Genomic DNA, 22279 nt, shown 5'->3' with positions numbered 1-22279 from the left:
AATATGGCCAAGAAACTTTGTACATGCACATCTACTGCAATACTGTTCACAGCCTATGTGTCCATTAGCAAAAGAGCAGATGAAGATACATGAATGGAAGGAACATTACGCAGCCATAAAAAGGAGGGAGTCCTGTCATACGTAACAAAGGCAATGTACCTGGAGGACCTGTTAAATAAACCAGGTACAGAAAGAAAATACTGGATGATCTCACTCATATGTGGAATATAAAAAAAGTTGTTCTCATGGAAATAGAGAACAGAAGTTTCCAGAAACGGGGGGTAGGAGGGCAGGATGTGGTGGGAAGAAGCTGGTCCACAGATGCCAAGGTCGGGTTGTGGGGGAAGAACTGGTGTCCTACAGCACAGCAGGGTGACTACCATTACCAACAGCGTTTCATGTATCCCACAATTGCTGGCAGGGAGGATCTGGGACGTTTTGATGCGCTTGTTGCTGTGAGGTGACTATTACATGGTGTGTGCCTGCCTGTGCCAGCACACCTCGCTCTCCCTGTACCCAGACAGCAAATGCAGGTGTCTCATTTGTAATCCTGCCTTGCCTCACTAGGGGCCTTCTATTCCATGAGATAGGACCTTTTGTGTTTGTGGCTGCCCTGTCCCCAGGACCTAGAGGAGTGCCAGGCATGCATCTGGCATTCATTTTCCAATGAATGGGCACAGCAAGGAGCTTGGGGAATCACCAGCCCAAGGCCCACCCTTGACTGCCTGTGGGACTTGTCCAGGATCACAGCCTTTTGGCACCACTGAGTCTCCTGTTCCTTCCTGGCCTGACTTACCTTCTCTACCTCCTGACTGAAGCAGGCCAAAAGGTTTGGGAGCCCAGGAGGCACTCTCAGTGCCATGTTGTGGGGAGCTGGCACGGAGCCTCCCCCAACTTCATTATGCCACGCAAGGTCAGCGTGGAAGGCTGCCAAGCTAAACCTCAGAAAATGCCGGCCGAAGGGAAGGAAGGCCCGATTCACCAGAGCTTTCTTGCCGGGGCCAGGGAGGGAGGTTCCTGGCAGACAAGGCTGGCGGGGAGGCCTGGGCCAGGCTTTAAGAGCCCTTGGAGCGCAGCCTGCTCTGGCCAGTGTCCCTAGCACATCAGCAGAAGCAGCAAACCTTTCAGTCCAGCAGGGACAATGGGCAGAGGCCGGGGTTTGGGCTTGTGGACACAGGTCCTGAAGGTGGCGATGCCAGGGAAACAGACGGGCAGCCTTCCGGCCCAGAGTCACCCTTCGTGGTAGAGCCCCAGACTGGACAGGGGTGTTGGCGGCCTGGGGCAGAGCCTACGGCAGGAGGGATCCACTGAGGAAGAGCCTGGAGGGGAAGGCAGGGCAGGCACTTGGCTAAGCCTGAGGTCCCCGACCCCTTAGAGCGGGTCCCACCTGGGATCGGGGCTGAGCTGCCGCACCCTGACTGGACAGAGGACGGCATTGGCGAGCTGTAACCCCCAGCTTTCACTGATCATGAATAGTTGTGATGGGGCAGCTGTGATCGGGCAGTTGTGAGGGGCGGTTGTGTTGCCAGCGCCGGCCCTCATAGCAGCTGGACTCTGGCTATGCAAGGACCACATCAGCTGCCCTCTGATGGTACAAATTCCTCACGAGCTCCCAGGCGTGGCTCACCCTCACAAGAAGTGGAAGGCTGAACTGAACAAGGTGGGGGTTCCTCGGCCTTCAAGTCACCCACTTCAAGCCACGCCTGGGCGCAAATGGCACCCCTCATGCTCTGTGAACATCGTGTCTGTCAGAGCCACAAGACTTGAGAATCTGTAAGGCCCCGAGGGTAGGACTTGACAATCACCGCCTGCCAGGGGACAGGAGGAGGCCCAGCTCAAGGACCAGCTGGGCAGATGAAGTTACACAGTGAAGAAGGCCTGGCCAGGGCTCACGGGAGCCAGGCCTGGGAAGGCGATGAGACTGGATCTCAGGAGAGGGTGATGTGACAGAGAGGAACTAGACAGCCTCAAGGGAGGCCCAGACCTGGACTGCAGCCCCTACACCAGCTGCAAGAGGCACTGAACTCTCAGCCCTGGGCAGTGACAAGGGAAGGCCACACTTTGGCTTCACCCTGACATGCAGGCCCAGCACTCCGCAGCAAGTAAACAGCTCATTAGTTCAGCATTGGTGAGCTGGGGCCTCAACCCTGCACCTGTGGACACAGAAGCCAGGTACACCGCAAATGTGTGCTGACTGAGCACCTACTACTGTGTGCCAGGGATCAAGCTGGAGCTAGGGTGCTTCAGGAAAACAAATCAGACACCCTGTTTCTGATGGATGTGGGAGAGGGCATCACTGCTGTGGGCAGGGGGTGAGGAACAGGGAGGGGGAGAAGGTGGATGCTTCCATGTGAACATAGATGGTCATGAAAGTGCCATTGCCTAAAAAAGTGATATTTAATGAAAACTTGGAGGTGAGGGAGGAAGCCAGGAAGACAACAGACAGGCCAGCCTGTGCTCAGGCCCTGAGCTGGGTTTCCGTGTTAGGTGGGGACAGAGGCAGGGAGGGCCAGGGCTGGGAGGCCCATCCCACAGGGCTTTGTAGGCACCATAAGAGTTTGCTTTCACGCTAAGTGCATGGGAGGCACACAAGGGCTGTGAGTGAGAGACGCAGGACCCAGGTTCTCCAGGGACCCCCGCTGCTGCGGGGAGAGTGTCTCGACACAGGAACAGGTATCCAGTGGGAAGTGACGGAGAGCCTAGGTGGGAGATGACAGCAGAGTGATCTAAAGTAGCTTCTCATCCGGGGCCCTGCAGGACACTGCGCAGCCTCTGCTGCTGTCAGGACCACCTCACCTCCAGCCGGACAACCGAAACTATCTCCAGGCCTGCCAGTTTGGGGTGGGGAGAGGGCCGCAAGTAACCCCTAACTGAGAATTTCTGGCCCGGAGTGGGGCTCAGTCAGCCAGGGCTCACAGGCCAAGGTAGCCTCCTGCCCGTTTGCACCAAACACAAAGCCGACAGCGGATTTTATAGCTCTACACAGCACCACTTTAAGTGATTATGTAAGTACAGATGTAACAGCCTCGATTCTGCCTCTTGGCCTGGCCGCAGGCCTGAAATGTTGGCAGTCTGGCCTGCGGAGGAAGGCTGGCCGGCTCCTGGTCAGGAGTGTTAACGGGCTAGTGAAAGGGGTCAGGGCTTGGACGCGCTTTGGAAGTTGGACCTGGGATCCACACAAGGTTGGACATGGTTTGTGGGCAGGAGACAGAGATGGTAACAGCTCCTGGGTTTGGCTTCTGCTCCTGGCAGGAGGTACCGATGTGAGCACGTTTGAGGGGGAACCAGGACTTGGCTCTGGGGCACGCTGGACTTGAGTGTCACACAGGTGGACAGGAAAGTGGCGGAGTTAGCCGGCCTAGCACCAGAGCATGGCCCAGGGTGAAGGCCTTGGCTCTGGGGGCCTCAGTTTCCTCCCCTATGCAGTTGCTGCAAGGACAGAGGGCCCTGGAGCTGGATCTCTGGCTGAGGAGCTTTGTGGTGACCTCAGGAGTCAGAATGGACCTTGGTCCTTGTTAGGAACACAGATCCAGGACTGACCCTTGAGACTTGACCCTGTGGTCCTGGGCAAGGTCTTGGGCACCCTCCTGAACTGCCAGGGGTTCAAGAATCCCTGGCCTAAGTAGGAACCCCTGGTGTTCCATTAAGGAGCCCCTGACTGCCTCTCTGCATGAAGATTCTGGTACCCACAGCAGAGATGCCCTTAAAGATCATACAGCCCAGCAGTGTAGACCAGAGAAGCCAAGTGACTATCCTGAGGCCACAGAGCTGGCAAGCAGCACAGCTGGGTCTGAGCTGGCTGGGCCAGACGAGGAGTTAAAGCTAGCTCAACTATGAGCAGTCAGATCTGGATGATGGAGGCAGGACCGGCTGAGAGTTGAACTTCATCCCAGGAATCATATATTTCTGGGCTTTGTAGATGAACCCATGTCTCCCTCCCATTCGACAGTATTAAATGACTCTCCCCAGAACCCTGCTCAGTTAATTTCTTGTGGAAACAGGCACCTGCTTCCTGTGACGCTGCTGGCCAGCCCAGGACACCCCAGCCTCCCAGCAAACCGATTCCTGCAGCCCAGTGGACTTGCTGGGCCTCTGTGTGTGTCAGCGTGGAACCCGCAGATGCACCAAAAGCTGCATTTCCCAACCTCCACGGCACAGAGGAATGAATCACCTTCGGGAGCTTTGAAGACTACCAATCCTGGCACCCCCAACACCCCCCAGGTTCTGACTCGAGTCTAGCATTGAGATTTTCCAAGGAGCCCCAGATGCCTCTTGCATGCAGCTAAGACTGAGTTAGCCGTCTAGGGACAAGACATCAAGCCACACAGATTCTCAGAGTGAGAAGGTGCCGCCCTTTTCGATTCCCTTCAAATCTTCCAACTCCCTGCAGGGGAAAGTCCCAGCGTGAGACTAATGGAACTTTGACACTTCCCTAACACATGTCACCTCCTCTTGTAACCCAAAGACAGCAGGGGTCAGGCTCCAGCTTCTGGCTGGAATTTCATACCATGATTTATGGCAAATGGTACCAGTTCTTCATGATATCAATTTCCCTCTTAAAAGAGCCTGAATTTGCTAAGACAAATGAATTAATTTAAAGGTCATTAAACAAGTCCTGTATGAGTTGCTTCCTGGACCTCATGGTGGCCAGTGAGCCAAGCTGATCCTCTCCTCTTGTCCTCCTCTGGCCATAGGGACTGAGGAGAAGAGATCATAAGACCTGAGCACGGGTGGCAGGAGCCAACTTGGCTTTTGCTAAAGGCTGAGAAAGATGGCCTGTCTCTGCTGGCCTTCCTGCCAGGAGGATACAGTTTGGAGGACGTGTCTCAGAGAGGGGAAATGACCTGCCACAGGTCATACCTAAGAGTGGAGGCCCTGGGAATTGAACCACATCTACCTGCCCCAAAGGGGCACAACTTCCAGCTAAACATACTTCTGGTGGATTTGCTGGGCTCCCTCTTTTAAAAACGATCCTCAGACTTCTGCCCCTGGGTTTACAGGTGTGGTTTGCTGAAGTCAAATTCAACAGCACCCCACCAAATGTAGCTCAGTAGGACCTTCACCATGCTGGTAGGAGTCTGTGTATTACCTAACACAGTCCAAGTCTGGAGAAGATACACGATTGCAAATAAAGAATATGATGCCCTGGTCCTTTCAGAGAACGCTAAGAACCTTCTGGACGGGTCCCAGGTGGGCATTTTGGACCAACTCTAATACCTGCCACTCACAGGAGTGTGATATTCACTTTTTCCCAACTTTGACTAAGCTTTGAATTCGTCCATCCATCCATCCATCCATCCACCACCCATCTACCCATCCATCCATCCACCCACCCAGCCATCCATCCATTCATCCATCTGACCACATCCAGGGAAGCCTGCCATGGAGATGGCCGAGGTGCAGGAAACAGATGCCCACAGCAGACCAAGTCCTACTGGATGCTCACCAGCCAGAGCGGGAGCCAGGTGGGGGTCAGGGGTCCCCTGAGTGGATGTGAAATTACATTGGAAACAGCAGCCCTCTGAGACAGGCACATGGAACCCGGGAGACCTGCAAATGGACCGACACTGAGGAAGGCTGCCTGGAGTTGGTGACATCTGACCTAGAACTTTCAGGATGAGGAAGCAAATACCGGGGGAAAGAGGAGAGGAAAGGCACTCCAGGCAGAGAGAAAGGCGTGTGCAAAAGCCCAGGGCAGGAAGATATTTAGTAAGAATGAGACCACTGTGGCTGGACGCAGAGAGCCAGAGGACGGTGGTGGGAGACAGAGGCAGAGAGGTGAAGAGCCTGGACTCAGGTGTCTTAAGTGCAATCAAATGGAAAGCTGTCACCTTCCCCCCTTATGCCACTGTCTGTGATTTCAAAAACATTACCATCCATCCAGTTGGGTTGCTTACAACAGGAAGAGTTTGAGTTACAGAGGCCTCCTCCCTTCATAAGAAAGCAGGTCAGGGAAGATTATCCCACAGTGACAGACCTAGGGATACAAACATGGTGACCAGCAGGGTCTAGTGATAGATTGCCGGAAGAAACACCAGGGTCCACCATGGAAAGAAATAGCATCAAATTGGGAAGTCAGGGAAGAGGTGGTTAGGAAGAACCCTAAAAGATGAGTTAAAGAGGTCTAGGGGGCCAGGGCAGAAGTTGCAAGGCATTCTGGTCAGACAAACCAGCATGTTCAAAGGCCCTGAGGTGCATTTAACATTATAGTTTGAATATGAAATGTCCCATAAAGACCCATGTATTGAGGGCTTGATCACCAGTACAGTGAAATTTAGAGGTGGGATCTCAAGAGACGAGTAGATCATGAGGACAGTAACCTCAATGATGAGTTTGTAACTTGGGCTGTTAGGAATTAGATCCAACTGGAGGAAGCAGGTGAGCAGAGGCATGCCTTTGAAGGCCATAGCTCATCGCAGGCCTCCTCGATCTCTGCTCCCTGGCTGCCAGGAGGCCGGCAGCTTTTCTCCATCATTCCCTGCCTCCACAATGCCTCTGCCTTGCAGCCAGTCAACCACCAACCGAAGCCTTTGAAACTATGAGCCAAAAGAAACCTTCTGCTTTAATTTACATGCGTCTGGTATGTTGTTCCAGCAACAAAAAGCTGACTGACACAGAAGGATGCCCAATGTGGCTGGGAAGACGAGAGAGTAATGCCCCGCACGGGTGAATGAAGGTGCAGTGGTAGTTCTCACAGGGCCTTCGTGGCCAAGTCATCGTGAGAGGAAGAAGAAACCATGCAGCGGGCTGGGGGCAGCGGTCCAGCGCTTGCTGGAGATAGAGAATGGCCATGTGAGGGGGAGGCAAGTGGCCTGAAGGGCAAGAACAGGCAGGCTCAGACCACGGCTGAGGGGACTAGCCCGGCCGTTTCCTCCTGCCAGCCCATTTTCCGCTGAGTGCCTGTTATTTGTACCAAAGTAAACTTGAGTTTAAAGATAGGTTTTTCGGCCCACGATCAATGGTGCTCCCCTCCAGCTGGCACTGACGGTGCATTTGTGGAGACCGCAGTGACCAGGAGCTGTTCCACTTCCCCGTGCGCTTCTGACAGTCACACAACACCAAGGTGGGGCGGCCACAAGCCCTTGGCACTCTGTCTGACCCTGGCCCCACACCGCTGCCCTTCTCTGGATGAGAGCAAAGTGCGGTCATCTGGGGCCCCAAGAGGGATCCAGGAGAGCCAGCAAGAAGGCAGAGGACCAACACAGATCTGTGGGGAGGCTGGGGCAGGGAGCCACACTCCCCCCTCTTACTCAGAACCCCATCACCTCTCCTGGCCCTGGTGATAGGGCTCAGAAACAATAAGGGAAAGGACAGCAGTTAACAGCCCTGCTGGCTGGCTGGAAGCTTGAGACGGGGTCTCACTGTGCAGTTCAGGCTGGCCTTGAACTCTCTTTATAGCCCAGGCTGGCCTCCAACTCTCAGTGATCCTCCTGCCTCAGCCTCTGAGAGCTGGGATTACAGGTGTGCATCGCTGCAGCTGGCCTCAACCCTGTACTTTGCAGCTTCAGAACTGCTGCCGGAGGGGAGACGGATGCAGCCTGATCACACACGGAAAGGACAAGGCTCACAACAGAACAGGCAGGGATCGAGCGTTCCAACGCCCAGCCAGCGCTCTGAATCTGCCTGCCAGAATTCTGATTCCAAGCACCGCCAAAACATTCTGATCTTGAATCTCCAAATTTCTGCTCTGGACCTGAGTTCCAACCTGGAACATCAGCATTCTGGCCTAGCCCGCTACTCTTCTGGTTGTGAATGACACCCGCGTTGCACACCTTTTGGGTCCAATTGTGGATCTGAGGATTCTATCCAAGCATGGCAGTCTTAACCTTGAAGCCCAGAGTTGTGACCTCAGACAGCCACGTTTCAACACTGAACATCACAGCAATGATCTTGAGTTCCAGAATTCTAACCTGAATACCAGGATTCCAATCTTGAAAAACAGAACTCTGGGGTAGCCTACTCTTGCCCGAGAATCTCTGAACGCCCAGACTTTCCAGCCCGAAACACTGGAGCTGGCATTCCTGCATAAGGACGATGACAGTGACGATGGTGATGGAAAAAACCAACACAATGAATCCTGGCTTAATGTATGCGTGTCAGGCACCTTGCTTGGCATTCCACAGCTTTATCTCACTTGATCCCCTGGCCAACAGCAGGGTGGTTATTATTCCCATTTTACAGATGAGGACTCCAAGGCTTAGAGCCAATCTGATTTTCTGACTTGACATCTAGCGCTTCTTCTGGTGGCCACGGCTGTGGCAGCATCTTCTTCCTGCCCAAACTGGAGTTGGGGGGCCAGTGCAGGAGTCACCGTGGACTTCCCTGACCTGCGCTGGCAGCCAGCTGACACGAGCTGCCTTCCTTTAGGGAACCATGTTCCATGGGGTGCAGTAGTCACGTACTGCACAAATACTTGTCACCCTGGCTGTGCCCCTCATGGGGAGGAAGGGGGGAGGTAGGATGGCTTATGTGACAGTGTTGCATGGTGGGTGGAATCAGTGCTCCTGGGTACATCGTGGGGGCATTTGTGGATGGGGTTTGGTGTGAATGTGGGCTTGGTAAAGCACACAGCCGTGCCCAGCGTGAGTGAGCATCCATCTTCCAATCCACTGCACAGAACAAAAGGTGGTGGAAGGGGCTCAGCCTAGTAGTGCAGGCCTGCGGTTCCAGCACTCTGGGAGGCTCGAACTAGAGGGTCATGAGTTCAAGCCCAGCCTGGGCAACTTAGCAGCAGTGAGATCAGACCCCATCTCAAAATAAAAAATAAAATAAGGGCTGGGGATGGAGCTCAGCACAAAGGCCCTGGGTTCAGTCATCAGTGCTGACAAAGAGGAGGGGCGCCAGAGAAGGAGGAATTTGGTTTTTTCCTTCCTACCTGCTGCCAGAGGGGCCGGGACACAGCATTGGGATTACACCAAAGACGCTTTCGGGTTCAGGCTTCAGGACTGAATTACACCACCAGCTTCAGCTTGGGATTTCTTGGCCTCCATAATTTCTGATAATAGATCTCTTCATAAATATCTCACTGGTTCTGTTTCCCCAGAAGGGGACCTGCTGCTTCTGTCACCCATACTCTGTCCCTCTGTCCTTCTGGGAAACGGTCTCCCATTTCTAGCCATTCAAAACCCCTATGCTGCAGGGTCCAAAACCAATACCAAATCTGCAAGTGGAACCCAGATATGTTCTGTCTGGCCCACTCAAGTATTTCTAACATTTAAAAATTACTTGCCGACACTGGGGAATGGTGATATCTCACATGAAAATGTGAACATCTGGCTGGCCAAGACCCAGCCTGGAGCTGAAGGGCAGCTTCCCTCCCCCGTGCCGTGAGCAGATGGATACCCAGACCCTGGGGATCCCCTCCTGGTCCTCAGGCCGCACAGTGGGGGTCCTCGTGGGCCTCTTCCACTCACCACTTGGCTGTTCATCCTACTTCCCAGCCCCAGCTCTAGCCTCAGGTCCCCAGGAAGAGCTGGAGCAGATGATTGTCCCGTGAGAGACTCTCTAGGACCAAAGGCCCTTCTGATCCTTCTGCCCCGCTGGCAGGGCTGTCTCCAGAGCAGGCGCCCAACACGGTCACCCAGGACCTGGCGTCCAGAAGGGGTCTGCAGACGCTGGGACCATCCTGTAATTCTGACAGCATTCGGAACAAGAAAGCTCTATTGGTACCACTCCCCATAAACTCTGTAGCTGGCCTTGTCAATGGGTCACTGGATAATAGGGGCACACAGCCCCCATACAGCCTGCCCCAGCACCGATGTGATCTGTCTGGCAAACAGTCTCCTCGGATTGGCCAATTTCCCCAGCCAAGATGCCAGCGGGCTCCCACGTTGGCACACAGGAAAGAACTGGGGCAGCAACCTGGAGGGACAGGGTGGGGGAGCGAGGGGCTTCCCTCAGGTGGCATCTGCAGGGAGCTTTATGGAACGCAGAGACTATGCCACATGCCCATCAGAAAGTGAGGGGGTGTGACGAAGTCGGGGGTGAGGGGACCACCACTCCCCACCCCGGCCCCAGCCCCAGGCCTCAGCACTGCCAGGAAGTGCTCCTCCCCTTCAGGGACCAGCGAGGTCCAGGTATTCTCTTGGAAAAGGAAGGTAGAGGAACCACTTCCCAGGAATGAAGCCTCCATGCTCAGCCTGGCACGCCTGGCTCCCGGAGCCCTGCTTGGTAGAGTCACAAAGCCCATTTCCTACTGAGGAAACTGAGGCCCAGCGAGACCAGGGAGATCCCAAGGTCTTCCCAGGGTCTCGTGTGTGGCAGAACAGGGATGATGAACTGAGGCCACCGGACTCCCAACCCAGACCCTTTCCCAAGCAGCCACGGGGCTGGCGGGGGTGGCAGGGGAGAGGCGGGGGAGCACCAGCCAGACGGGAGGACTCCCAGTGCGTGCAGGGCCCTAATCTCACCACACAGCGGAGGGACACCTTATCACAGAAAAGTCTCAACACCGCTGCGTGCAAACTGGCATTCAAGGTCAGGGAGGGCCTCTCCAAAGAGGCGACATATGAGCCGAGATCTGAAGGATGGGAAGGGACCAGCTGGCACTGCAAGATACGAGCCAGAGGCCCAGAGAGGTTAAACGGTTTGCACAAGGTCACACAGCTGGCTGGCGCCCTCCCTCCTCCATCCCACCAGTGCCCACTGAGCTCCGTCTCTGTACCAGGCCCTGGGGTGACTGGAGAACCCAGGTCAGCAAGTCTCCCGTCTGGGACAGATACCGCACGTGGCTCCGTGGCCACACATCTGAGAGCACACGTGCACCTCAGGTACCCGACGGGGCTTGGCTGGGTGCCCATTAAATTTTACTTACAAATCGGGCAGCCCACCCTCCTGCTTCGGAACACAGAAACAAGTGACGAGACAGACCTAGACTGTGAGAACATCCTGTTTTACTTGGGGAGGTGACACAATGCGGGAGAAAACAGAAGGCAAGCAGGGGCCTGCTAAACAGAGGAGAGGACGAACAGAGACCACACAGGACAGTGCAGGTCTGGAGGTCAGAGGTCAAGGTCAGGCTCCCAGGGAAGGCCGGGCCTCCCCAGCACCCCTCCTGCCCTCCCACTGCGCTCATCCTCCGCTTTTATGTTAATTTTTGTTTCTTTGATGCCTATCTCCTTTTCTTTCATGTCTGCCTCATCTCTGTGATGGCTACAGATCGCTTTTACCAGCTCAGTTTATTCTCCCGGCTCTCGGTCACTGGGCCTCTCCTTCCCTTTGGGAAATCACCTTTCCTCTCCTGTGTCCCATCCCAGCTAAGTGACTGGCCAGGGAAAATCAGCCCTGGAACTGCTGGGACTTTTGGGAAAGAGATTGCCTTTTTCCCAGAAAGGAAGCCTGGGGTCTTCTGCCTAGGCTCATTGGTGCTGGGAAGCCAACAAAGAATGGAGCTTACAGATACAGGCGATCACATCCTGATGACTTATTTAAGGCCCTGGATCCACCCCTGCCTGAGCCCTCACCTCACTCAGGACTTTCCAAGCACCTTCTTCTTCAAGTCCATTCAAGCTGTATTTCTGTTCCTATCGCCAGACCAATCCCAGCTACTAAATACACAAGTACAATTAGTCTTGGTTTATTTGAGACAGGGTCTTGCTACGTAGTCCAGGGTGGCCTTGAACTCATCGTCCTCCTGTTGCAATTACAGCTATTCTCCACCAAGCCAGCTACGCAAGTGCTTCTCAAACACCCGGTACCATGTCCGGCATTCAGTAACGTGCACCGAGTGACCGTCACACCAACACTGCGTCACTGAAACAGGCTCTCAAAGCTATACGCAAGCCCACATGAAGTCAGAAGGAGCACAGATGCCCAGAAAGGAAGCCAAGCTCGAAACAAAAGGGTTGTCCTGGCGGTGGCGGGGAGGGCTGAATCAGATTACAGGCGCTATTTTGGGGAACAATACCGGATGTGCAAACCTCTCCACAGTCAGGAGAGTAAACTGATCCATTCAGAGGGACGGTGGGAATTCCACGCAGGCGGTGAGCAAGGAGGAGGCCGGCCAGCGCCGCCTCTCCTGGGCTTCTCAGGTGCTCTGTGTGCCCATCAAGGCTGCCCCTCTGGTACCACAGGGTCCATAAAGGCTCTGGGGGACAGGGCTGGCCAAGACCAAGACCCTCGGGGATCATGCCAGCCTTGGAGGGACTCGGGGCAGGCCCGATGTAGCAAGGATGGACCATGCCGGCGTGTTTTTAGAAGCCGTTTGGTTCCAGGTCCATTACCTGGCAGAGGCAAGTGACAGTGCGGAATTCACAAATGCAACGGTCATTCTCTGAGACACAGTGTCTGCAGTGCACAGACTGGTCTGAGTGCGGGGACACCTCAGCCCTCTAATTTAACAGTGAGTGACAGTGAAATGCCACTTCTCCTTGACCAGGAAGCACGGGCAAAGGGGACAGGCTGGAGAGACACGATGGGAGGGGCTACCCCTAGCAGACCCTCGCTTTGTAAGAGGGTGCCTTCCTATCACTCATCCAAAGACCATGTGCATTTACATCTACCAACATTTATTTTTTTTTGAGGCAGGTACCAGGAGGAATTGAACTCAGGACCTCACACTTGCCATACACGTGCCGTGCCATGAGCTAAATCCCTGGCCCAGTCTACCAACATTTAACTGCTACAGTGATGACAGTTATCACAGACTCGTGGTGAGCACCAGACTCCGCTCCCTGAAGAAGTGGCACAACCACCCTCGGCGCTGTGAGGCTCCCTAAATTATGGAGCAGGAAACTGAAGCCCAGGGAAGACTTCATTTCCCAAAGAGCAGGCAGCTGCAAAGCGGCTGAGCCAGGCTGGGTGTGGGGGTGAACTCCTTCAATCCTGCCGCTCTGGACGCTGAAGCAGGAAGATCACAAGTTCTGAGCCCAGCCTGGGAAATGCAGTCCTTTTCCAGGATAAAAGGTAAAAGGGCTGGAGCAGAGTTCAGTGCAAAGGCCTTGGGTCCAATCCCCAGAGTACTGCTAAAAAGGGGCGACCTGAACCTAAGCAGTCAGACTGTGGAACCTGCGTCCTGTTAAATCTTCCTGTGTGTTGGTGGCCCAGGCTGGGCATCCACAGAACACCCCACCAGCCAATCTTCCCCCAGTCCTGCTCCAGGAAAGCGGGGACACCGGGTTTCCAGAGCATGAGGGAGCAGCGGGCATTGCCCGGGGGTGTGGGTGATGGAGGGGACGGTTCAAGAATGTGTCCCAGAGGAAGTCGTGGTGAAACCAGGCCTTGGGGGTGGGGGCGGGAGGGGCACAGGCAGAGGAGGAGCAGGGAGGAGCTTGAGGCAGAAGGGTCCACTTAGGCAAAAGTGGGGTGCAGGACTGGGGAGAACGCAGTAGAGTGCACAGGGGATGCAGGCGAGTGGGCATGGTGGTAACCGAGTGGATGGGGAGGGGAGGGTAGTGGGGCGGCTGATGGTCCTGGGGCGGTGGGCACCACAGAGGTTTAGGCAGGCACTGTCCTGGACATGGAGGATGCAGCTGGAATGAACCGGGCAGAGCTGCCCTTTGAAGTTTATATTCGAGGGCAGGACACAAGCAAGAAAGAAACATTTAAATAACTCTGTGCTGGGCCAGGTATAGAAACAGGGACTCACCGAGGGGAAGGGATGGTGCGGCGGGCACCCAGCCCTGTGGCGTGGTCCCCTGAGCACGGCCTCCCTGAGAAGATGCATTCGGGCTGAGCCCCGTGCAGCCCAGCAAGGGAGGGAACCGAACCAAGCAGAAGGCATAGCTGGGGCAAAGGCCCTGAGGTGGAGGGTGCTGTGAGGGACAGAGAGGCCTGCAGGGGAGGGAAGGAGTGAAGGCAGGGAGACGGGGCAGGAGGGACCCCGGGGAGATGCCAGGGTGTGGGGCTGCAGGTGGGGCCCACCGAGACGGGAGCTGGGAGGGCTCTGAGCAGGGCTGAGCTGCTGGGAGTGGAGGTGGGGGGCAGGAGGAAGGCGGATCTGCAGGGGTCCAGGTGAGGGCCGGTGTCAGGCGGGGCAGCAGCAGGGTGGGAAGGACTGGCCACAGCCTGGACACTGCACTCACACTGCCGCCCGCTCAGCTCCATCACTTTAAGCACAAAGCATGGGGGACGCGCTGCGGGTACCTATCCATCACCCCACCGGCAGTCCTGACACCGCTGGCCCAGATAGTCAGCTCTTCGCTCCCAGCACGGTGCAAAAAAAGAAGGAAACAGTCCCTTAAGCCACTTGCAAAGGCCAAACATGAGAAGGAAAACGACAGAACTCAGAGACGGAAGCCTGTGGGGAAAGCCGTGCAGCTCTGGATTTGGCAATGATATCGTGGTGACATCACCAAAACACAGGAAACAGAAGGAAAAAAAACAAACTGGTATCATCAAAATTTAAAACAGCTGTGCAGCAAAGGCCGCAATCCACAGAGTGAAAAAAATGACTCACAGAATAAGAAAGTAAACTGGGCGTGGTGGTGCACATCTCTAATCCCAGCATTCAGGAGGCCGGAGCAGGAAGATCACAAGGTCTGGATAAGCCTGAGCTGTATAGGAAGCCCAAGGCTAGACAGGACTGTACGGCAAAATAAGGTCAAAAAGGCACAAACACCTTTAAAAGCACACACAAAAGGAGTAAAATATTTGTATATCGTATATCTGATAAAGAACTAATGTTTAGAATATAAAGAACTTCTACAATTCAACAACAGTAAACTACTAACTCAATTTTAAAGCTGAGCAAAGGACTTGAGTAGACATTTCTCCAAAGCAGGTCCATACACAAATGGCCATCAAACACATGAAAAAGATGTTCAACATCACTACTATGTGCAAATCAAAACCACAGTGAAAAGTGACCGCAGGTCCTTTAGAATGGCTATTATTTAACCAAAAACGAAATGAAATAAAAAACCTTCTGGGTAGCAAGTGCTGACTCTTGTCTTCTTTGTTATCTGTGTCACAGCTGAAAAATGTAAGAATTGGAGCCCTGCACATTAACGCGTGAGTTCTGGCGCTCACCCCGGTACCCCCGGTACGGTGCCATCAGAGGGTCCCACCAAAGGGAGAAGGCAGGACCTTATCTACTTAGCTCATCCATTAGATGACGCTCCAGGCTAAGCCTGTGTCTCCAAGAGTGATATCCCGTGGCGTCTGGGACAAGGTCCTTCTGGATCCAGGTCCAGGAGCGCTCCCAAGTCAGGTGGGAGCTGCTGGACAAACGTCTCAGCACTTCCCAGTGGGAAAAGGGACCACTGAATCCCTAGGGCCTGCTTCTCACTGGCTGAAGGTCAGTCACGTTTGCTGTATGAGCCCCGTCCAGCCACCCACTCCCTGATCCTCAGTTTGCAGGGCTGTAAGCCGAGGACAATGCCCCTTCCCTAACAGGGTGGCTGTGGGATTCAGATCCGACTCTTTGCAAGGTGTTACGGCTTGGGTCTAGATGTCCTCCAGAGCCTCATGCAGTCATAGGTAGGGCTTTTCAGAGCCGGCTGAGGCCAGAATGTGTGACTGATTCATGGTGCAATGCCAGGATTAATGATGGGTGATTACTGTGTCAGCCCACTGACTGGGCTGGCACTGCTCTAAGCTCAGTAGCCTGGATACCAGACAAGGGGCAGGAAGGGGCTTGCTTATTCCTTGTTGCTTTGCTGCCTTCTGTCCCCCATGAACTGTTTGTCTTCTGTGGTCTCTGTCTGCCACGCCACCCTGCTTTGGAGCCAGCTGATTGGTTATGAATTGAAACCTCTACAAACTGTGAGCCAAACAAACCTTTCTTCTCTGGGTGTTGGGCCAGGTGTGGTGGCACATGCCTGTCATGCCAGCACTTTGGAGGCTGAGACAGGAGGATGGACATGAATTCAAGGCCAGTCTGGCCTAGCCACTGATTCAAAGCTAGTGTGAACTCCACAGCTAGCGCCTGTCTCAAACAAACAAACAAACAAACAAAAAGGTTAGCTTTGGGTGTCAATTATTCTGTCTCAACAAAGAGACAAGTAACTAAGACACTGGGTGCATGGTGGATCCTCAGAGTAGCTATCACTGCCCCCACCATTACTGTTTCTATTGTATTCAAGAGCTGTAGATGAGGTTGACTACACCCAGCCAGCCCCATAACTCCCACTTTTAAGACCATCCCTGGGCAGAGGTTGGAGGCCTCCCTTATAACCCAGGGCATGCTGATAAGTGAGTTTTCCCAAAATCAGATCCTCAGGTGAGGATCTGAGCACAAGTGTGTGGGCAGGAAGTGATCCAGGAGACCTTTGGCAGGAGAGACAGAAGGGAAGGGGTCAAGCAGGTCCACTGCTGCGGCAGCTGAGAACCCATGTGCAGTGCACAACACCTGTCCGGGCTGTTCCCAGTAATGCAGGCCTCCTGCCTCTTCTGGACCCCAGTGGCCTGATAAAGTGACGAGGCTCACAACAGGCATGCGCTATTTTATAAAAAGAATAATTCTTGGGGCTGGGGATTTAGCTTAGCGGCATAAGCACCTGCCTTACAAGCAGGTGGTCGTGAGTTCGATCCCCAGTACCGTTAAAACGTTAAAAAAAAAAAAAAAGAAGAAGAATTCTTTAGCAAAGGAGCCTATCTATCCAACAGGAATGTTCAATAAATCCCAAGTAAAACAAAAGACCTAGCATTTACTGAGGGCTTCCTACCTGGCAGGCCCCAGTCTAAGGGCCTCACATGCATTCACACATTTAACTCTGGTATGATTCACCGAGGCAGGCCCGGCCCGTGCTGCCCCAGGCTACTGTCTGGAGGACGAAGCAGGGCTTCAAGAGCTGAGATCATTTTGCCTCGAGTCACATAGTGAAGCAAGGAGCCAGCCTCGAAACCTGGGTGAACTGGCTCTACAATCAGGGCTCCCTTTCCTGACACTGTCAAGCACCATTACTGCAAAGTGCTGGGTATAGAGTTGGTGTCTAATGCGTGTTTGTTCTCTTCCCGTTAATTAAGCTTCAGCCAAACTGCTTACTTGGCCAGCACTTTTCCTTCCTAAGCATTTTCACTTCGCCATCCATCGAAGCTTTTCAAAACCCCTGAGAGACAGCTGCCAGCATACGATCCTGGCCAGGCGTCCTGGAGGGGCACAAGGACCCCGCCCCAGGGGGTAGCGACGGTGGGGCACCAGGGCCTCGATGTCTGAGGCACTGGCCACTGCACCACTCAGGCAAGTCATGGAAGCACCCCGGCCTCTGGATTTCCCTCTCTCAGACAGAGGCAACGGACTCACCAGGTTTCAGGGCTTTTCATGCATTATCAGACTGATCCTTTGGGGCAGGGTTGGTTTTCACTGTCTTTGCAGATTAGGGCATGGAAGTTTTGGCACAGAATTTCCGGAGTCTACAGCTTGGAGAAGACACAGCTGGGTCTCACGCCCAGATCTGGGGGACCCCACAGCCAAGACTCTGACTCCCTGGCACTTTCCCTGCATTAAAGACAGGGATCTGGGGGCTGGGGATTTAGCTCAGCGGCATAAGCACCTGCCTTGCAAGCAGGCAGTCGTGAGTTCGATCCCTGGTACCGATAAAAAGGACAAAAGCCAAAAAAAAAAAAAGACAGGGATCTGTGACACCTGCCCTGGGCCTGCCGATGCCCAGCCAGACCCCTGACAGCACTGCAGAGCCAAGTCTGTCCCCATTTTGCTTGGTGATAATACACGAATGCAAAGCCCTGACACGCTAGGGCAAGAAATACCAAGGACTGTGGGTGGAGAGGCGCCGTAACGGGACATTGGCAACTGAAAAGGACGAACTTGGTGGTGACACAATCACTGTGACCACTCAGCAAATCCGTTCCCTCCCTCATCTGAAAATGCTAGAGACTTGCCTCCCCAGCTTCCCCTACAGCTGGGGCATGAATATGACCTCATCCTGGCCAACGGGACAATCAAAAACTCTGCTAGGAAAAAAATTAATTAACTTAAAAAAATCTGTTAGGATGTTCCTGAGAAACTTTTTCCTTGAAGGAAAAAAAAAAGTAGTTCACAGGAAGGAATGCTTCTCTTCAGGAGTCTGGACATCATCGAGCCTACATTTCAGGGCTAGAACTAGGCAGCTATGTTGTGATATGAGGCCTCAAGCCTGAGGACCAAGTCACTTGGAAAGGTTGGAGTAGAATTCTGTTACTTACAGCCCAAAGCAGTCCTAACAGGAACTGCCTGATTGGATTGCTGGAAGGTTTCAGTGAGAGAGTACTTTGGAAGTACCACCCGTCAGTGCTTGGCACCATAAACAGCAGCTCCTCTGGAACTCAGAGAATTAGCTCTGGGCTCTAACTCCAAGGCTGTTCTAAGGAAAGCCTGGCAAATCAGCTCCCCCACTCCTACTGAGAAACCCTGTCGAGTTTCCCAGGAAGCAGAAGCCCGTGGTGGCCGAGGCACTGAGACACTGCCAGCCCAATGGGACCAACCCCATCTTCCAGAGAAGAATCAATCACGCTGCCTTTGCCTAATGGATTTTGATTTTCACTCCCTGGTGGAGAAGCTGAGGGTCTGTGCTGTGTTGTGTCTCAGAGTTGCCAGCCCAGCCCATCAATTATTAACAGCGTGGCTCAGCCTCTGCGGAGAAAAGGTTTGAAGCACTCAGCGCCCGCCCTGCCAGAAGGGCCTCTGCCCTTTCCCCTGGAGGACGGCTACACCCACTTACTCTGTGCAAGGCTGGGAGTCGGAGTGGGACTGTGGGCTGCCTCTGCTGCTCAGTGGGAACCTTGCCCCGGAGAGGTGAGGAAACCACCTAGCACCAGGGAGGGCAGGAGCTGAGGCCCAACCCTGACTGCTCCTCCTTCTTAGGCAAAGGGCACGGGGCCCTTTTTGTCCCTCACAGGCACCCGCTGCCATCCTCCATGCAGGCTCTCGGGTGATCTTGGAGACACTCGCCCGGGTCCTGCTGTTCTGCAATGCAGGGCATCCTAGGCTGGGGGACTGCAGTGGTCAAGCACAGAGGACTGAAAGAGGGTTGAGCTCAGGGGCCTGAGGGACAAGTGGCGAGGAAAATGTGACAGGTCCCCACGGCCTGAGTCAGTGGCTAACCGCTTTCTTCATTCACTCACTCTGAATGTGGTTATTAGAGATCCCCTGTGCCAGGTTCCATGGTGCATGGTGGGGACAGAGCAGTGAGCACAATTTAAGGAGTTCACAGGCTTGTGGGTGTGACACAAAGAGGTGTGATGCAAGGAAAGTGCAATATGAAACGGGGCTTTGGGCCTCTGCATGATGTGACCGCGGGAGGCACAGACCTGCTTACGTGGGGAATGAGGACAAAGGGCTGGCAGCAGAACAATTGAGAAGAGCACGCAGGCAGCAGGAGCAGCAAGTGAAAAGGTCCTGAGGTAGGGTAAATCCTGGCCTGCTGCAGATGGTAAGCAGCCTAGTAAGGCGGAGCCGAGTGAGCCAGAGAGTGGAAGAGATGTGCTCAGAGACTCTCAGACACCAGATTCTGTAGGTCTCATAGGCCGTAATGGAGTCTGGGTTTTATTCTGAGTGTGATGGGAAGGTTCCGGAGGATTTTCAGCAGATGAATAATGTGATCCAATTTACATTTTGAAAAGGTCCTCTGGCTGTTGTGTGGGGAATGGATTATAAGGGGCAAAAGTGGGAGCAGAGAGACAGAAGAAGTCATGGCACTTAATCATGATAGAAGGCACAGGGTGTCCCAAACCACACTGAGATTTGAGTTATGGCTACTCCTGTCTGCCTGCTGTGTGACCTGGGATAATGTGCCCCACCTCTCTGAGCGCCAGTTTGTTAGGTATTTATTTGTTCCGGGGCAGTCAGGATTTTCAGTGAGCCTGCCTGCCTGCCTGCCTGCCCGTTTCTGCTTCAGCTGCAGAAAAATCCTAGATGGTCCGTCTGCCAGGAATACGAGCTGACAGCCCAGCCTGAGATCACAGAGAGGTCATGAAGCTCCGAAGCTCTGTGTCCATGAGCGGATTAACCCAAGGGAGAAGACGGGCTGTTTATACCCAAAGAGCAACCTCTTGCAGCCCAAGTGCCTGCGTCTTGCTCCCAGCTGCCACTCAGGCACAGCCATTTGCCTACTTCTTCAGAGAGGGCAGAGCCCCCCATCCTGCGCCTCGAGCTCCTGTTTCAGGGACAGGACGAGAGGAAGAGGCACATCCGGCCTAAACAGGATGGACGCGGGAAGCCTGTGTCAGACCTGGAAATAGCAAAGTAAGTCTGCTGATCCTAAGCCGGTTAGCAGCAAGCAACTCTGTCTTACGGTGGAGGCTGTCTGACACGAACGCGGGCAGGATTATGGCCGGAAGTGGGCCACAGCTTCCCAGGGGGAGACGGGGCCGGGACCACTATGTCCTCTCCCACAGGCCAAAGAAGAAATACATGGGCTCCTTCACCTCTGACCAGCCGCCCCTGCCTGTGTCTACTCTGGGTGCTTCTCCCTGAGCAGCCAGATCTGGGGAAAGGACACCAAGGTCCCCTTCAGACTGGATTGGAGTGGGGGGCCCCCTGAGCCAGCGAGCTCCAGCTCTGATAAATGGTGCGGCCTCCTTCTCTTGTCCTTTTGCCAGGAATCTGTTTACCTGCCTGTCCCAGCCCCTCTAGGTTCCATCCTCCATGGATTTCCTAACTTGGTCTTGCGGGATCCCAACAGCAGCATCGTGGTTTCCCCCCCTTTTTCACAGCATGAAACACCCCGTGTGGTCATTTATCTGTGACACCCAGAGCACTGGGCACATGAAAACAGGCCCCACTCGGTAGGCACCGCTGAGCCCTCGCCTGGCTCAGGGAGTCACACACCAGACAGTGGCCCCTGCCCTACCCTCACACCCCCCAAGACACTCCCCAACCCTCAGAGCCCTGCTCCCCACAAGCCCCACGGGGTCACCCCTGTTCCCTCTCTTTCTGCTTCTCCGCACATCCAACCGCACATCCAACGCACATCCAACCGCTCCACCCTTCTCCCCGATTCTAAGATGTACATATCCTCCTCCCACAGCCAGAGGGTCTTTAACAGCTGCAATGAACCACTCTTAGAAGAAATTCACCAAGTAGAAAAGTAAGTAAATGGCCAGGTGACCCCTTCCTGCAAGCATTCCCCGGCGAGGCCGCATGTTGGCCCTGTCCGTGCCACCTCTCTGTGGCTCTTCCCTTCGGTTTTCTTACTTATATGACAACGACCTGACAGTATCTCAGCAGCCTCCAGACCACGTCTGGGTTGCTTATTGCGTTCCCGGGCCGAGTAGAGTTACAAGCATAGGACAGGCTCTGAAACTGCAGGGCCACCCACTCCAGCTGGGCTCTGGGGCTTCCCGGGGCTCCAGAACCAACTTCGCCCCACCCAGCGAAACCCCATTTCCATCTTGTCTGGCTCTTGTCAGGGCCGTAGCTTTTCATAACCTGTAAACCATCTTCTCCAGCAAAGCAGGGGTACACAGCATCGACTCACAGGCAAGGGGACAGACGCCCAGTGGGAAGGCTGTGGTTACTGATCCTCACATCCAGGGACTTAGCCAGAGACCCCCCCCAACAGTCCTCGGCCCGCGGACACGCGTGGCTCAGCGCTGCGCGCCGGCCTCCCGCTCACCTTGGCGGCCACCGAGGAGTTGGGCTTCTCCAGCAGGTCCCAGAGCTTCTTCCGCTTCTCGGCGCAGCACGTGTTGTCGAACTCCTCGCCCTCGCGCTCCCGCAGCGTCTCGGCCTCGCGCTTGAGCTCCTCGTTCATCTGCTCCTTCTTCTGGTGGTAGCGCGCCTGGCAGCAGGACTCCAGGTAGATCTCGTCGATGCCCCAGTAGTCGAGCTCCTGGCTGAAGCTGAGCGCGCACATCTCCTCCATCATGTGCAGCCGGCCGGTGCGGTAGAAGTTGAGGATGGAGGTGAAGGCGCCCGGGTGGCGGTCGAAGAAGTACTCGTTGTCGTCGAGGCTGTAGTCGTCGCACACCTCGAGCAGCGAGTCGTGCGTGTTGCAGTCGCGGAGCTTGCCGAGCCGCGTGCGGGGCAGGCGGTCCAGGGTGCGCCACAGCACCTCGTGCGCCAGGCCCCCCACGTTGAGGCGCACGCGCCGCGAGCACGCCTTGCTGCGCACGATCTCCATGGGCTCGGGCGGCAGCGAGCTGGTGGAGCGGGAGCCATGCTTCGTCATGCCCGCCGGCATCGCTGGTCCGGCCGCCCCCGCCCCCCCTGCCCCCCCAGGCCGCTGTCACTCGACGGCGAGGCCGGCTGCCGCCGGGGAGGGGGGCAGGGAGCGCCGTGCGCCGCTGGGGTGCAGGGGTTCGCGCGTTCGTGCGTCACGGCCGCCTTCTCACCTCCATCCCGACGGCTGCGGGGCAGAAAGCGAAAGCACACGCGGGTCAGCCAGGCGGCCGCCGGGCAGGG

The 22279-nt window shown here is 54.9% G+C and overlaps 1 protein-coding gene across 2 annotated transcripts in view; it reads right to left on the bottom strand.

Moving 5' to 3' along the window:
* Kcnb1 (potassium voltage-gated channel subfamily B member 1) overlaps positions 1–22279 on the bottom strand; it is a 94640-nt gene that overhangs the window by 71087 nt on the left and 1274 nt on the right. For both annotated transcript variants that reach the window (XM_063248194.1, XM_063248195.1), the window contains exon 2: positions 21492–22223. In XM_063248194.1, coding sequence (XP_063104264.1) covers positions 21492–22058 — 567 coding nt within the window. In that variant the 5' untranslated portion in view covers positions 22059–22223. The remainder of the gene's footprint in view (positions 1–21491; positions 22224–22279) is intronic.

This window comes from Cavia porcellus, unplaced genomic scaffold, assembly GCF_034190915.1.
Source record: "Cavia porcellus strain 051 isolate PalLab524CR breed Dunkin Hartley unplaced genomic scaffold, mCavPor4.1 scaffold_5, whole genome shotgun sequence".
Lineage (NCBI taxonomy): Eukaryota > Metazoa > Chordata > Mammalia > Rodentia > Caviidae > Cavia > Cavia porcellus.
The sequence above is the reverse complement of the archived record's forward strand: the minus strand, read 5'-3'. Positions and strand labels throughout refer to the sequence as shown.